The sequence below is a fragment of the Hippoglossus hippoglossus genome, chromosome 5 (genome assembly GCF_009819705.1).
Source record: "Hippoglossus hippoglossus isolate fHipHip1 chromosome 5, fHipHip1.pri, whole genome shotgun sequence".
NCBI lineage: Eukaryota > Metazoa > Chordata > Actinopteri > Pleuronectiformes > Pleuronectidae > Hippoglossus > Hippoglossus hippoglossus.
Window position 1 is genome coordinate 7842785 of NC_047155.1, and position 13379 is coordinate 7856163.

Below are 13379 nucleotides of genomic sequence, written 5' to 3' on the forward strand. Positions count from 1 at the left end.
AACACATACACACACACACACACACACACACACACACACACACACACACACACACACACACACACACACACACACACACACACACACACACACACTAATGATGCCACACTGACTTAACCTACATTAGTTTCCCGTAAGATATATTCTAACCTTTTACGTCCCCATAATGTGACTGTAAAAACAGATTCAGGTCATGGGTTATACCTACACCACACACACACACACACAAACACACAAACACACAAACACACACACACACGCACACACACACACACACACACACACACACACACACACACACACACACACACACACACACACACACACACACACACACTCACACACCCACACTCACACTCACACACCTCCTGTCTGCTTGTCACCATCAGCCGTGACAGGAAGCATCAGCTCTCGTTCTTTGTGCCTCGGAGCAGGATGTTTTCTTTGAGCAGCTGCTAATGTTTCAAACTCCTCTTAGATAGAACTTTTAATTGAGTTTAATTAGCTGACGGCTTTTTAATAAAGCGCTTGAATTAGGTGTTGAGTTATTACAAGTTGTTGAGGAGGGGGAATCCACACATTCAGAGCTGGACATGAGTTTGGGTCCCACTGAGAGTCTGGGTCGCGACATTAGTCAGGAGGAGCTGGACTTCAATGACCTGTTCATGTATAATCCACCTGGAGAGGATTTCCCTGTCGGCTGTGACAAAGGTAAGATATATGTTTTATTTTATAAGCGCTGTAATAACTTAGAGAATTAATCAAATATCTCACATTGCAGCATGTTCTATGTGTTTTATCAGCGGTGACTGTGTGTTGAATTTGTAGCTGTAATGAAATGGCTCAGAGAGTACTTAGCTGTCAGGTACTGATGTGACACTTACAACAGGTGGAAGAAATCTAGACCATTCTTGCAGTTTAGGAACATTATTTTTAGAAACATAGTTAAAGAAACAGTGCGATATTATCAATGTTAACAGGGGATACAATTTGAATTCTGATCCACTCACAATCATCGTTTGTTTTACTAAACTGTGCAGTAACATTAATGTGTCGATTTTTATACAAGGAACACTTTTAACACTTTTACTCTATGAGCACACCTTTTTTTACTCTTCCTTTATTTAACCAGGAAATCCCCATTCACATAGATAAAATCTTCTGCCAAGGAGTCGTGATCAAGATGGGCCGCGACTCAAATAAAGAATAAGATTATATTTATATATACAACAACTGTATATATAAATAAAAGCAGGGACGGATAACACAAAAAAATACAAAAACACATGGAACTAAAGCATAGAACAGAGGTGGAAATCAAGGGCCAACGTTAATTGTGCAAAATAAAAAGTAAATTTTAATTGCAATGAAAAAGATTGAGGAAACTTTTCTGTGATGATCAAGTGTTGTAGCTGTTGGGACAATATGAACAGACTAGGTAGATATTGTGATAACTTGCCAAGTAAAGATTTTACAATAGAATTTAGGATATGGATTTTTCCGACCAAAACACATTTAATTACTGAGTTTAAACAGAGTTTAAGATGCATGCACATACCTGCAGAATTTACTGACGTCAAAACTATCTTGGAAGCCAGTCCTGATTCAAAATGCAACCTACAGAGCGATAAGGAAAGTTGAACCTCCACCGAAAATAGACTTTTGAGATGTTCTGGATTGTTCAATTAAAGACATCGATGTAATTATCAACAACAAGTGGTCGGTTGTGCACAAATTATCTGCTTTTGTTATTGACAGATGATCCAGTTATCCTCTTTCAGGATGACAAGCAGCCTCCTCTGCTGGTGGTCGACCATCACACTGCGTACGTCTCCAGCTCCAACCAGCCAGCCTCCAGCCACAACTCCTCCTCTCACAGCCCCACCAGGGAGAACCTGTCAGGGGCTCTGTTTGACTCTTTGGGTCTGGTATCGAGACCAGAGAACATACCCGCTCCCAGCCCCAGGATTGAGATCACTCCCTCAGGCGACTCCCTCAGCTCGCAGACCCTGCAGCCCAGCCCTGGCTCCAAAGTCCTGGGAGCCTACAGGGAGTGTGTGAGCCCTGCCAGCAGCAACTCCTCCACAGGATGGCCAGTAGAGACCTACTCTCCTGCGGCGTCACCATGTGTCTCTCCTTCCAATAGAGGTGGCTGTAGCGTAGGGTTTACCGCCTTAGACCTCTGCCCGGGCCTCCAGGGCATCCACACCTCCTCTGCCCACTCCTCTCCTGGAGCCTCGCCTCGCAACAGCATCCCAGATGAGACCTTTCTCCTGCCACAACACCAACGTGCTGCTGCACCACTTCTTCAGCAGCGCTCCCATTCTGCCTCGCCACATGGAAAGCGAGCCTATGAGCAGGCCCACTCCTGTCAGGGTGGCACCCCTGTCAAACAGCGCTCCAGGAGCCCAAGCCCCATCCCCTCTCCGCTTGAGCAGCAGGGGTCCCACTATCTTCACCAGGCCCAAGCTGAGTTTCAGACCCAGGTTCAGGTTCTCGGGGAGGAATGGAGCTCCAGTCTGTCCAGAGCAGTGCCCTCCGTCGTGGTGCAAAGTGCACATGGGCAGGCCCAGAGGCAGGACTGCGTGTATGGAGAGGTTTATGACTGGGCCATTGAGCAGGAGAGGATTGGTAGGTCTGGAGCCGTGGTCAAGCCTGACATGGTCTACATGGTCCCAGCTGTGTGGCCCCCCTCTCATCCAGTCCAACACGGAAAATTCAGGTGTGTTGTTGTTCCTCTTTAATGACCTACAGACAATTTATGTCTTTCTAATGAGCTCAAACGCCCAAGCAAAAATCAAGGAATACAAAGTCTATATTTTGATTGACAGCTATGAAATTAAATATGAAATATGGTACAATTTGTTGACATTTTGCTTTGCCATTGTTTGTGTTTTCTCTCCTTTTGCCCATGTCTCTCTCTCTCTCTCTCTCTCTCTCTCTCTCTCTCTCTCTCTCGCTCTCGCTCTCGCTCTCGCTCTCTCTCTCTCAGTGGTCTCTCTGTGGCCCCACTTCCTCAACTAGACAGGCAATTACCCAGTCAGTCTGGTCAGTATGAGCTGCTGATCCGGCAGCAGCCCAAATCTCACCACAGAGCTCACTACGAGACTGAGGGAAGCCGCGGCGCCGTAAAAACACCCAAAGGAGGGCACCCAGAAATTCAGGTAGTTTTTACACCTCTGCTAATCTGTCTCTCAGACCAATAACTCAGGCAGTTTTAATCCAATTTTACAGTGGAAATATCAATGTAGTATTATTCTTGCTCTCTGCCTCCCTCTTGTAATTGTTAAGTTCTGGAAAATGTCATGATGTAATGGTGCTTAAAGGTTAAAACTATCGATACATAAACATGTAAAGTGTTGCACATCTTAAGACTGTTTGCAGCGTGGGTGCAGCATCTCTCTGAGTGCGTTTCTACTTTTCTTTCATACTTGGAGGTTGTGGTAGATTGTTTGTGTGAATGCAAGAAAGGAAACAGAGAAAACAGATCACTCTCACTTTTCATCTTCATCACAGAGCGGGAGAACAAGGTTGTAAATGTAGGTGGTGTTTCCTGGAAAATGTGTTTGTGTAAAGACGTTCATGCAAATGAAGGAAGAGCCTAAGGTCACATCAGAACTCCCACAAGGACAGGTTATCAATGCATGAATTCTTTTAATCTGCAAAAAAATAGTTCCTTAATATTTAAAATGAAGATATAAGTATTTGTACATGGGTTTACTACATTAATAAGCCTGTGTTGGTTTTGCTGGCGCTGTGGCCAAAACATGTTATGCAAAGCAGTGTCCCTGCTCTGCCAGTAAGACCTGTGAAATCATCCCCACAGGGAAGAGAGATGATTTCTGCTGTCATGCACATTAATGGCCTTACAGTTAATTGAATTCAGTGTAAAGCGTTGGGTTTGATCACATTTTGTCCACCCTCACCAGCTCTGTGGGTATGAAGGCTCGGCTCCACTGGGGCTGCAGGTCTTCATAGGCACAGCCGACGAGAGGCTCCTGAAACCCCACGCCTTCTACCAGGTGCACCGCGTCACAGGCAAAACCGTCACCACGCCCAGTATGGAGAGGATGATCAGCGGGACCAAAGTGTTGGAGATCCCCCTGGAGCCGAAGAACCATATGAGAGTGGTGTGAGTAAAACAGGGAAGACATGAGATACAAGTTTAGCGAAACAAATAAATGACATATGCACTTAATAAGGCAAGAAATATAATTTTAGGATGGTTGCCTGACTTCAGACTTATTAACCAATCTGAAGTCAATGTGGTGATTTTTGCATTCAATCTCTCACAGGTATAGATGCAGAGATACAGTTAATTGAGTTGTTAGTAAGTTTTATTTGGATCTTACATTTGAAATATTTTTGTTTCTATGTGTATTTAATGCTCTTTGTTTCTACACAAATGTTAGCTGTGATCATTTATATTGTCATTTGAACAAGTTGCTGTTGGCGCTGACAGAAACTTGAAATGCATCACTTCCTGTGTGCCAGAGAGGTTTTCCAGGAAGGACCTACCAGACGCTGGGTTTTTACAGCAAATACAATTGTTTTGATCTATTGATTTACTGAAAAAGAAACTCCAAAAGAGTTATTTTATTCTAAATAAAAATGTCACAAAAGCTGGGTTACAACTGACTAATCATTCAACTATAATTTGACTGTGACTGTGTTTGAAGTGTACTTTCAGAACCCTTTTCATCTCACTGGTGTTTTCTTCCATTTTACAGGATCGACTGTGTCGGGATCCTGAAGCTGAGAAACGCCGACATTGAACTGAGGAACGGTGAGACGGACATCGGACGAAAGAACACACGTGTGCGTTTGGTGTTTCAGGTCCACGTTCCCCAGTCTGGAGGCCGGCTCGTGTCTCTTCAAGTTGCCTCTGAGCCTATTGAATGCTGTAAGGATTCATTCATGATAACTGCTTGTTAACAAGATCCAGGATTGTATTTTTATCCATTTATTCATACCAATCTTTTTATGTTTATGTTTTATATATGTTAATAATAAAACTAAACCTTTGATTAACACAACACATTTAGTTTTCATTTAGGCTTTACAAGTCAATACTGCAGTTTGGAATTTAAATCATCAAATATTTTAGGAAATGTTGAGCTTGGTCTTTCATAGAGCTCTGCCTTCCTGTGTCTCCTCAGCCCAGCGAGCTCAGGAGCTCCCTGCAGTCGAGAGGCAGGACCTGGACCGATGCTCGGTGCTCGGGGGTCAACAAATGGTCCTCACTGGACAAAATTTCACACCTGACTCCAAGGTGATATTCTCTGAGAAGACACAAGGTGAGGAGGAGATTTTTGGCTGACCGCTGGATGTTAGAACTTCTTACAAGATTAATCCTTTTCTTGGGGAGAGTTAGAGTTTTCACACAGTTTTCATGTCTGTACAGTAAATTCAAAGCTAGCTTGGTTAGCTTCGCACAAAGACTGGAAACAGGAAAAGCTCAAATACACTCAACCCTTATCAGTATTGTTGTTTTTTGTTGTTTTTTTTTTGAATGTTTTCATTTGTCCTTCATATATCACATTTAAAATCCTCACCGTGCCATTGTTTGGTTTCTTTTTTCAGTACTTTATTGTCTACATGACCACATGGTTAATTTTTCAAGAGACATAGAATCAGCATATCATTCTCAAGAAACATCATGCGATTAGATCACCACGGCCTGACTGTAGACGCCAGAGTCGTTGATGCCTATCGGCTCGGTGCAGCGACAGACAAAACTCCAAGACGTCAATCTTCGTGACCAATAAATATTCAAGCATGTCAGCTCTCCCTCTGTAAAATCACAAATTGTTGATTAAGCAGATAAGATGTGTTAATGAGCTTTAGAGATGATGGCAGATTGATTCTGTTACTTTCAAACTGAACCTGGTTCGCTGTTTCCCTCTGTTTCCACTTTTTAAACCAAAGTAAATAACTGCTACTACACTACCATGACTGTGGTATTAGTCTTTCCATCAAATTTTCAGCAAGAAATTCCATGTTCCATAAATGTTGAGCTATACTTTTGATAAATAAAACTTTATGTGTAGCTACTACGATTCGATTTTTTATGTGCGGTGTGTAATATAATACACCTGCATATGAAACTGGTTTATATAATTAAAACAGACCAATATTTTGTACAACACCCAGATGCGTCCTGCTCGGCATCCTGTTAGAATGGAACATCTTCCGTCAGTCAATACTTTAAACTTTGGTACAAACTTTTTCAAATGCACTGTATGTCTACGTGGAAATTTCGCACCCTGTTCATGCTCCTTCTGCCCACACAAAATAGTTTGGTTGCATGGTTTGAGAGCAGGATGCGAACAGTTGATTGCATGTGAAGCCTCCCCGTTGCTTGGCGTGGGGTTTCGTGCTACAGGATGTGGTTCGACAGACTGATTCAGACCCAGAGCATAGGCTTTTTTTTTTGGTTTTGTTTTTAAGCGTGGGTAGAAAACAGACACAGCAGGATAACACAGTAAACTAACCCTAAAACATGAAGTAGATTTCCACTGGCTGTGAATAAATGTGTACACATGCTGCACTGTGAGTCATTGACAGGATTGATCTCTTACAAATTCATTGTTTTTCACCCAAACGTATTTCTGGTTGAGTCGTGAAAACTTTATCAATCTTCTTATCTAACTCTATGAAAGGAGAGAAATATGTGGATTTTCTAAAATATCAAACTATTGTTTTTAAATTTCAATACCTGCAAACTATATTCTGTTTTCAGAGGGGCAGCAAATCTGGGAGATGGAGGCCACGGTTGACAAAGACAAAACACAAGCTGTGAGTTCACTTTCACTTTGGTAGACAAACTTATTCATATATCTAACCGTAGATTTAGATTTATCCAGGCTATCTGGCGCTAAATTCAATAACACTCAAAGAATTTTATTTTCAATTGCAGCAGGGGAAGCATATACCGTTGATACATGACAGTTTGTCTGAAACATGATGTTTTTTTCTGTTCTAGAACATGCTGTTCGTTGAGGTCCCGCCGTATCGAGACCGAACCATTTGCCACCCGGCCAAAGTCAACTTTTACGTCGTCAACGGGAAGAAGAATGCCAGTCAGCCTCAGCACTTCATCTACACTCCCGTCATAGGTATTTAACTGTTTTATCTAGATGATGAAGGGGTACGCAGAATGTTGAGAAGGTGTCTGAAAGGTCAAAGCTAGGGTTGGGAATCCTGGAAAAGCGAGCAAGAGCAGGCTACACTTTGAAAGTGTGTCAAATTTTCTTGTGACTCCTTTGCTAACTTGTGGTTATAGTCTCTGCCTCAGTGGTGTATGCTAAAGGTATTCAACATTAACTGTCTCAATTCAGTGGCCGATTGTGTCACAGCAAATGCGTCCTTTCACCCCTGAGCAAGGGAGGATCCATGATTTGGAACCTCCCGGCCCAACATATCTCATGATTCATTGCGCTTCTGTGAGGGCAGAACAGGCTGGTGATGCAATAAGAAGACCAGGCCATCTAAATTTGGTTCGGCCAACATGGTCTAGGTGAGCCTTCTATATGCTTATGTTACCATTTAGCTCAAGCTGGCTCTATGACCTCACAGACAGAGATGCTAGCATGACCATCGACTCTGTTTCTGTACTTGTCGTGTCCCCAGTGACCTAATGATAGACTCTGAGGATAATGTTGGATAATCTTTGTTTTTGTTTTCCAGCCGTTAAAGCAGAGCCACTAGATGACTATCGGTTGAATTCATGTGGCTACTCAGTCCCTGGCCTGTCGGTGAAGCCACTCTACCATCACCTGGAGCAGGACAGCCACCTTCAAGCCTTGAATGTTTCTCCAACACTTTACCATCTGACCAATATGGACCCCAGAGCCTGCGTGTTAACACCTGATCCCCTGGATGACCAATCAGCCTATTACCAGTCCAGAGCCGGCCCTTTGATCAACACTCCCATGCTGTACCACACTGTCAACCAACACTACAGCAGCTGTGATACAACCCTTCTTAATGATTCCCCAATGGCATCCTACTCTGCCTCCCCCCGCAGCCAGTGCGTCAGTGCCAGGACCCCTGTGGGCAAACTGTTCGACAGTCCTCCGGTTAGTGATTCCTGTTTGATGTCAAGACAGCAGACGATGCTGCCACTCGGGAAGTCGCCGCCTTCAAGATTCATCCACGGTCAAGCTCATGGGAGGGCTGGGTGCAGGGTGGAGCCAGGTGGAGGTAACCATGAGAAGTGGGCTCCCGAGAAGGTCACAGTCAAACAAGAGAACCTCAGCTATGCCTACCTGGAGGATGGTGAGTGATACTGTTTCATACTGTTCTCCAGAATGGGTCAGTGTGCCGGGACGGACATGCTGATTGAACTTCATCTATGTCGACTCACACCTCTCTGACATGAGAACTAGGAGGGCAGTGTCCGACAAAGCCAACAGTCTGACAATCACCTCAACTTGTAGCTACAGTTTGCGGCTTTTTGTACTCTATACATGTATAAAGAGTCACTAGCAATACATTTACATCATCGTGTCTGTCTGGTTTCTAATTTCGCTGCCTGGTTCATCTTTGTCGGAGTTTTTAAAAAGTTCTTATGAGGCAGAAAGATTTCTAAACTGTTTGGCAGATGGGAATTTGTGGTCCAGTCAGCAAATGCAAACAAGCACAATGCTATTGTGCACCTGCAATACCTGTCTTGTGGTTTTCTGTCGGGTCTTTCTATTCACTTTCCTAACAGTTTCAGTATGACTGTATCTCTTTCACAGCCACACACAGGGTGGGTGGGTGTTTCTGTTTATAACTCTGTGATGAGACAGAAACAGGAAGTGTATTTTACAGGCAAATACATGTGAAATGTCCTGCAGTCACGAGTAATAGTGAAAGCTGAGGAAAGTACCGGCTGTTTTATATCAGTAGAAGATTAGCCCAAATGTCGATAATCTGTGCAAACTGTCGATAGTCTGTGCACATGAAAATTGAGACATCTTGTGGACATTAACGTAATGCTACACAGTTAAGGCACAAACCTCAATGTCCCTGGTTCATGTTAAAATGACAATCCAGACTCCTGTAGTGACCATTAAATTTGCTCATTCAATTTTTTTTAATGCTTTCCAGTGAATGACATCATCAGAAGGGACCTGAAAGGCCACAATGGAGAGTGAACCTGGAGAAATGCCGCAGCCTTGGTGTCCACCACATCCAAAGCATAAAAAAATCAAACAACGTACACATCAAAATCTTGACTGTATCAGAGGAAGTTTGTACCTGTAACAATTGCAATTGAAAAATCTACCGGATAAAAGGAAACATGAGGCAAAGAAGAAATTGAAGCTACTCCATTAGAGGCTCATGTTAACATTATTTCAAGATGTGTAACTGGATCTGTGAAACTAGGGAGGGAGGTGGTTCACTGTAAGAACATCTGCTGCAACATGTACATCAATCCGATCACTGTTACTTCAATACTGTCATACATATTTAGCTAAAGACACAAGTGTCATACTTATACTGGTCTGTATTGTGTCTTCGCTCTGTGCATATACTTGTACAACGGCTCTTTGTAAACATGTGTAAATATTTTATAATAAATCTGTTTAAATGAATCAGTGTGTTTTGAGCCTTCAACGTCCAGCAGCCAATGACGAACTAACTGTACAAACTTCAAATTGTAAATATCTTATCATTCTAAATTGCACAGTCACTTCTCTAGTATAAATATATATATATATATATATTTTAAATTTTGTTTCCTATTTTTATATTTTTTATATCTATTCTTGCACAAACACACCACAGCAAATTCCTTGTATCTGTAAAACTACTTGTCAATGAACCCTGATTCTGATACTGAGAGCAGACATATATATTGTTCTGACCTTATTATCTAAAGAAATTGAACAGTGTTCAGTAGAAACACTAATTCTTTGTGGGTTATATAAATTTGGTATTTTAATAATATTGCCTTATATATCTAAAGGAGACATTTCTGTGCCTCAAAATTAATCCACAACGTTGAACAAGAACTGTAGGGGGCGACATTTTCAAAACAATCATTTCCCAGGGTCGGAAGCTCGACACAGATTTATGACATCACTTCCGTGAAGCGGAAGTTTTTTTTCCCCTACCTTAGTAAAATAAAGCAGCGTCTTTGTGTTCAGAGGATCTGGAGGTTGATGTATTTCTACCTGTCCTGTAACGAAGAAGAAGAGTGAAGTGTTCCCGCCACAGGTACAGACGTCCTCCTCTCTGAAATCAAACATGGAAACATTGTGTCGTGGCTCAGCTCCACGTATTGAAGTATTTAATCTGACCCCAGTGTTTTGCTACATTATAACGTCTGAATGAGTTCATATTGATAACCCACTGTAACCATGGTACCGAGAGAAGAACACATCTGACTTCTGAGATTCTCTTTGTCATAAATTCATCTATGATATCAAGCCACAAGTCAATCTATAGATGCATAAATGGATGGGTAGATAGACGGATAGATATATAAATATATATAAATAGATAGATAGATGGTTTGATAGATGGATGGATAGATAGTCACTGAACAAACTAAACAAGATGTGAAAATGTAACAGCAAAACTAAAATATATATGATACTTATACACGTATGTGTGTATTTGTGTGTACAATAGAGTATTATCTCTATATATAGAGAGAGAGAGTGTTATATCAGGATATAGTTGACTGAAAGAAAATTAACCCTCTACAATTTTAATAACCATTTCGTCAGTGGAATTTCAAACTTAATTTTACAAATATTTCCTTTTTTTGGTTCTGACGTGTGAACGTTTGATCCTTATTTTGGCTTCATATGATAAACAACATATTAAGAAGTTGCTTTGGGGAGACATCTGAGTTTCTTTCTGAGCTTTTTACACAATTTTCTGAGATTTTCTACACTGAATAACTTTTCAAGTAACGGAATAACGGTTTGAAGATTAATATCGAAATAATAATAATAAGTACATCGTATTAAATGTATTCTGCAGACATTATTTCTATGAATGGAGGGGCTGTATGACTACACCCTCCGTAAGCCTCTATTTAGAATCACTTGCATTGATCCTCCTCTGTGCTGCTGCTGTTGTTCACACAGAGACGTCACTGAGGGAGACCTACCGAAACATCCAGCAGCATCATGTCTGCAGACCTGGACCTGTCCCCTCCAGAGGTCCCTGAGCCCACCTTCCTCGAGAGCTTGCTGCGCTACGGCCTGTTTCTGGGCGCCATCTTCCAGTTTATCTGCATCCTGGCTATTTTCCTCCCCATATCCAAGGGGCATGAACAGGTGAGGTTCAGACCAAGAGGATAAGAGGAGAGGGTCGTGTGATGAAGTGTTTTCCTCCTTCAAACTGTGTTTCCCCTCTGCTGGTTTAGTGATACATTTTGGTCTGTACAGTAGTTTGTCAGATTCACAAGTTCTACTATTTAAAAAGATAGTGTTACAGACTACATTATTTTTTAATGTCCAAAAAGACCGAGCCATCAAGGGTTACTTTCTCAATCTATATACTAACTTACTGTCAGGGGAGATTATTTATAGACAGGAGCAATTAAATCCAATGTCTAATTATTCTATTTCCAGCTGCCGTCATCAGATGTACTGATTACTTTCCAGAGTATGTCGCCATTTCATCCTGCTGTCATTCCTCCCTGCTAGAAAAATAGGAAAGATTGCAATCGCAGAAACAGTGCTGACCGAGGGAAAGTGCTGGAACACGCCGGAATTTCTTTGTTTGCAGTGTATCCAAAAACTTTTATTGAACCATCTATTAAATGCAGATTACTTTGAGACCAAGCTAACTGGGAAACTGTATTAACAAGATCTATTTTCACAAGTTACAAAACCTCCTCTGCCCATTTTACTTTAAAACTCAATTTACTTGGGAAAATAATATAAAATTGTGTCATTGTGGCAAAACCATCACCTAAATATATCTTCAAATCACGCGTTATGTCTAGCAATCATGTATTTTCACACCTCATTTGAATGACTCAGAAGATTTCTTCTGAAACTGCCGAGTGTTTCATGCCTCATGTGTTTACTCCACAGGATGAGCATGAGTCCACGGACAGTAAAGCTGCTGAACAGATAAAGAAACCTAAAGGAGGAGCTCCTCAGATTCGACAGAAACCAAAGAAAGAGAGCAAGAAGAAGCGATAGAAAGCTGTGTGTGTGTGCGTGTGCGTGTGTGAGAGTGTTTGTGTGTATCACTACACGTGTATGAGAAACTGTCTTACTACAACACTAAAATATATTGTGCTCTTAATTTGAGAGACTTCAGAATGAACTGTGTCCTGTTCACCATCAACATAGCATTACAAGGAGCAAACTGCCATGGTGTTTGTGGCCTGCAACGTATTTCTATTGGCTAGATTTTTTTGCATTAGTTTCATTTATTATTGAATATCATTGATTGAATTATATTTGAACTGTAACAGACAATTAAATGCACTATACAGTCATGTGCCTCAGGTGTGTTTATTTATTGCTAAATTCCAGTTTGGTTTAATGATGTGGAATAGGATTGTGTCCTGTCCTTATAACATACTTCTTTTGAATGGCAGAATATATCTCGACTTTGTTGTAAAGTTGTGTTTTTTTGCACCAGAGAACCATGTTTTATAAATAAACTGATGTTTGTTTAAATTTACACAATATTAAGCAATTCATAACACACTCTATTGGTACATAATCCAAGATGGAGCGAAAGGTGAGAGTAATCCAACTGTGTGGGTTTTATGTTTATGTTGTTTGCCTAGTTTGCCAGTATATGCCTCAAAAAACCTGATCAGACTTAAGTATGAACCGTATATATGAAGTGACACAATCAACACCAAAAATAATGTCATGGGAGTCTATGGCAATAGATGCGGTGATAGAGTGGTTGTCCTCCAACCAGAAGGTCATTTGTCCAATCCTCAGTCTTCCCCATCTGCATGCTGAAGTGTCCTTGTGCAAGATAAAAGGTATCTCTTAGCTGTTGAATGCACTAATTGTAAGTGGCTTGGGATAAAAGCATCTGCCAAATGACTTGTAATGTAAAAATTTGTCAAACAACAAAAACATGACAATTTTTGTCATTTCAAAGTGAAAACCTCTCCTAACAAAACAAAGTCATCGTATTTAAAAAATATATACTTTTAGACATTACATCGAAAAAAATACACAACAGAAGGTTAATCGTCAATTAAAGTAAATATTTGTTGCGATCCTAATTCACGCTCCTCCAATACTGTCAACAATTAGCATTTTATTCGAAAAATATTAAGTATAATTGATATTTTTGAATTAAAACTTATAATTGTTTCGCTAACTGATTTTTCGTAACAGCTTCAAAAAAAATGTTTCACTTTAATTCAAGTTGTCTCAAGTGAGTAGTCC

At 41.1% G+C, this 13379-nt stretch overlaps 2 protein-coding genes across 2 annotated transcripts; both read left to right on the forward strand.

The window, feature by feature from the left end:
• The first annotated feature begins 359 nt into the window (after positions 1-359).
• LOC117761118 (nuclear factor of activated T-cells, cytoplasmic 2-like) lies at positions 360-9186 on the forward strand. The gene is made up of 10 exons (XM_034584741.1): positions 360-711; positions 1759-2722; positions 2993-3164; positions 3930-4132; positions 4731-4903; positions 5160-5297; positions 6743-6798; positions 6986-7118; positions 7690-8280; positions 9097-9186. The coding sequence occupies exons 1-10, from the start codon at positions 594-596 to the stop codon at positions 9141-9143; spliced, it is 2595 nt and encodes an 864-aa protein (XP_034440632.1). The 5' UTR covers positions 360-593; the 3' UTR covers positions 9144-9186.
• Positions 9187-10062: 876 nt separating this feature from the next.
• manbal (mannosidase beta like) lies at positions 10063-12457 on the forward strand. The gene is made up of 3 exons (XM_034584745.1): positions 10063-10209; positions 11091-11282; positions 12048-12457. The coding sequence occupies exons 2-3, from the start codon at positions 11133-11135 to the stop codon at positions 12156-12158; spliced, it is 261 nt and encodes an 86-aa protein (XP_034440636.1). The 5' UTR covers positions 10063-10209; positions 11091-11132; the 3' UTR covers positions 12159-12457.
• Positions 12458-13379: the final 922 nt, after the last annotated feature.